The 3,694-nt window shown below is 35.1% G+C and overlaps 1 protein-coding gene across 1 annotated transcript in view; it reads left to right on the top strand.

Annotated features, from left to right (window-relative positions):
* Positions 998 to 3,694, top strand: part of LOC109234724 (GATA transcription factor 18-like) — an 11,081-nt gene continuing 8,384 nt past the window's right edge. Inside the window, exons 1-4 of the mRNA XM_019400788.1 lie at positions 998 to 1,079; positions 1,776 to 1,921; positions 2,533 to 2,613; positions 2,686 to 2,744. Of these exons, the coding sequence (XP_019256333.1) occupies positions 998 to 1,079; positions 1,776 to 1,921; positions 2,533 to 2,613; positions 2,686 to 2,744 (368 nt within the window). The remainder of the gene's footprint in view (positions 1,080 to 1,775; positions 1,922 to 2,532; positions 2,614 to 2,685; positions 2,745 to 3,694) is intronic.

The raw sequence follows: 3,694 nt of genomic DNA, 5'->3' as shown, positions 1-3,694 counted from the left end.
ATGCATTTTGTTAAAACGAACATTTGTCTCCTTCACACTTTCTTCCTCTTCGTCCATCATTTTGCTGTCTGTAGCTGAATTTTGATCATGAAATTCGAATGAAAATATCATCACAATTACTTAAGAATTCATATATTTCTTATAAACGAGGATAATTCGGAGATTTTTTTCTTGTTTGTGAAAAGATGATTCTTTTAATTATGAAATTAGCGTGATTTTGAAGGATTAGGTTTTCAATTTCATGGGTATAGATATAGAGAGAGAGTATCATGATGGCGGTGAATCCACGGCCACTGCAGGCGCGGCTTTACGAAGATCTTACGCAAGCGGGTTCAGTCAAAGTCAAACGTGTCTAATAACATAAATAGTGTCGGATATGACAAGTACGGTTTGATCATTTCATTATCCTTTTTTGCTCTTAATACAATCTCAAAATGAAGTCATTTTAAAGTTGGTACTCTATAATTTTAACAAACCTGAAAATATTTCATGAAGGTTATAAAAGATTATTTATCTCTATTTTAAAAAAATTATCTATTTAATTTAACAAATTTTACTTTAAAAAATTTAATTCATTAAATATTTATTAACTCAAAGAAATAAATAAATCTAGAGTTGTCCTTGTTATTTGCGGAAAAAAGAGAACAAAAAAAGAAGTGAAATAGTAAAATGACAAAGGAAAGAACATGAGAGTAATAAATTTGAAGGATGATATTTAATTTGAAACAAAGATGGTCTCGGCCTTCAGTTGCATACGCTCCATTCCAACTTCCAAGTACGGATTAAAAAATAAATTGAGAAACGCGACAAATGGGATTCAATCCCAGCACCCATCAAACACTTTGAGCCCGCTCAACCACCCCTACAGTGAGCATGTTTGTGATAAAGTAGGTTCAAACATTTTTTTATAGTAGTAAATTTCCTCTTTAAATGTAATTTATCAATATACGCAGTATAATTTTTTTGAAGCGGGTTCAACTGAACCCCTTGACACCATATGGGTCCGCCCCTAGCTGTTACAGTCGATACAGATGAGGAGGAGGAGGAGGATGACGACGGCACGTATGAGGTTGATGGAGGTGAAGAAACTATGGATGAGGCGGAGGAAATACGAACGAAGTTTTAGATCACCATCAATATGGGGGAGGTGGTGGAGTTGTGGAAGTTTCTAGAAGTAGTGAGCTTACTCTTGCTTTTGAAGGTGAAGTGTATTTTTTTCCTGCTGTCACTCAGGAGAAGGTACCTTAGTTTCTATCTTTAAGAAAGATATTTACTTTCTTTTTCTATTTTCTCTTTTGGAAGTTTCCATCAAATCATAGATTCATTGCTTTAAATTAATGCTTTATACAAGTGACTTGTCGTGTGCAAATGTAGGGAACTCTGCGTATACTCTTTAGCTACTTTCGTGCTCGATGAATTTTAATTGTGTTATTGCTATTTATTGATTAGTTTAAGTATGGGAATTGTTGAAGCCTGATTAAAGAATGATTTGGGACAAAAATTGAATCTTTAACTCTTATTTATTTGGACTTGTGGTATCTGGCTAGTTTGCACGTACCTTGATTAACCCATAAAGCAGCTGCTGCCCACGAGGACAACCTTTGCTTGTGAGTGATAGGGCAGATGGGCAGGCTGACACTAAGTGTTGTGGCTAGGATACCTGGGAACTTGTATGCCTTAACCTCAAATCATCCCTTTCAGGACATCTTTATGTCTTATTCCCTTTTAAGGAAACATTTTATCTTTAAATTTCTACTGCAGTTTTCTAATTTTAGGGACATGCAAAGCATCCGAAGAGAAGGGCTTCTTTATGAGGTATCTGCGTTCATTGTTACTTGGTTATCTTCGCTCTTTCAGTTCTGATTCTCTGCTTCAACAGTTACTCTTGTTCAATATGTCTCTTAAAAGTGGCCTAAAAAAAGTCATTTATGTCCCGTAATCAGTAGGTTATTACTTTAAGGTATTCAGATATTTCTAGTGAATTGTATGATTCTTTAAGTTTTCCATCTTCCTTTTGGTCCTTTGTCCCTTTGCCACTCCAACTAAGACACTTTATAGAAACGGTGTCTAGCTAACTCTACATCCTAGGATAAGTTTGAATGTAGTAACTTGGCTGAGAATATCCTTCTACTGCACCCATTTACTAAGATGTTACTCTAGCTATTACTGTAGTTGGAAAATTTTATGTCATTGCACCTTCCTTCCTGCTATATAAATTTATAAACTGCTGCTTCCTGCGATATGACTCTACTCAGCTCCTCAGATATAAAGAATCAGAAATAGCCAAGAAATCTTGGGGTTTCATTTTTCATAAATGGTGCTTCTCATCCATAAGGCCTGTTTACGGAAATAATAATGGTGTCTCCATATTACATGGTATGGTGTTTTGCTTCAGTTGTCCCTGTCATGTAAATCATGGTTCTTTTCCTGTATTTAGTCAGAGTTGATACCGCTGTTGTCAATCATGTGTAGATGTTGCATTGCGACTGGCAAAGATCTGGAAATTGACTCTGGCTTATTTGGTGAAAACAGGTGCAAGCAGTGCTCTTGCTATTGGGGGAATGTGACATTCCTACTGCTGTGCCCACTATTGAAGTTCCTTTCGACAACATGGTATTCTAAACTTATACTATAACTTGCACTATAGTTCGGCGATACTCTTGGATGACCAGTATAATGTTTTAGGTTGAGGATTTTCCAAAGCAATGCACTAAGACATCAGATTCAAGGGGAAGTGCCATGATGTATGTTATTCGCTGATGACATAGTCCTGATTGATGATACGCGGGACGGTGTTAACGAGAGGTTGGAGGTTTGGAGACAGGCTCTCGAGTCTAAGGGTTTCAGATTGAGCAGGACTAAGACATAGTACCTGGAGTGCAAGTTCAGCGCCGAGTCGAGGGAAGTAGGCATGGATGTGAGGGTTGTATCACACACTACTAGAATTCCGGAAAAAAGCGACCAAAGTTGGTCTGTCAAGAAAAGCGACCAACGTTGGTCTCTAAATTGGAGAAAATAATAAAATAATTATTTTAAATACATTAGCGACCAAGGTTGGTCGCTATTTGGTCAATAATTTCGTCAAAATATTGACCGGACTGGTCAGACTTGCTTGGTCAAAGAAATACTGAGATTAGCGACCAACGTTGATCGCTATTGGGGGACCCACTTATTAAATTTTAATAATTATAATATTATTTAAAAAAATTATAAAATATAAATAAATATAATTTAAAATGAGCGACGCTAATTAAAGGATAAGTAGATAGAGACCAACTTTGGTCGCTAATATGGGATCCTGTTATAAAATTTTAATAATTATATTATTATTTAAAAAAAATTAAAAAAATAAATAAATATAATTCAAAGTTAGCGACCAAAGTTGGTCGCTTATAAAATAGAGACCAACTTTGGTTGCTAATATGGGACCCGTTTAACAATTATATTATTATTTTAAATATTATATAAAATATAAATAAGTCTGATTCAAATTTAGCGACCAACTTTGGTCGCTAACTTAAATTTAAGTATAATTACCGACCAAAGTTGGTCTCTTTTCAGGTCAACAATGGTCAAAATTAAAAATCACTTTTGTATTTACTATCTAAATAATATAAATGTAAGCCGTTAACACTTTTGTAACACAAGGGATGAATAGACTAAAATATACTCTAACATGCTATGCACTAAGTAT

The sequence above is a fragment of the Nicotiana attenuata genome, chromosome 11 (assembly GCF_001879085.1).
Source record: "Nicotiana attenuata strain UT chromosome 11, NIATTr2, whole genome shotgun sequence".
Classification (NCBI taxonomy): Eukaryota; Viridiplantae; Streptophyta; class Magnoliopsida; order Solanales; family Solanaceae; genus Nicotiana; species Nicotiana attenuata.
This window is presented reverse-complemented; position numbering and strand designations above follow the sequence as displayed.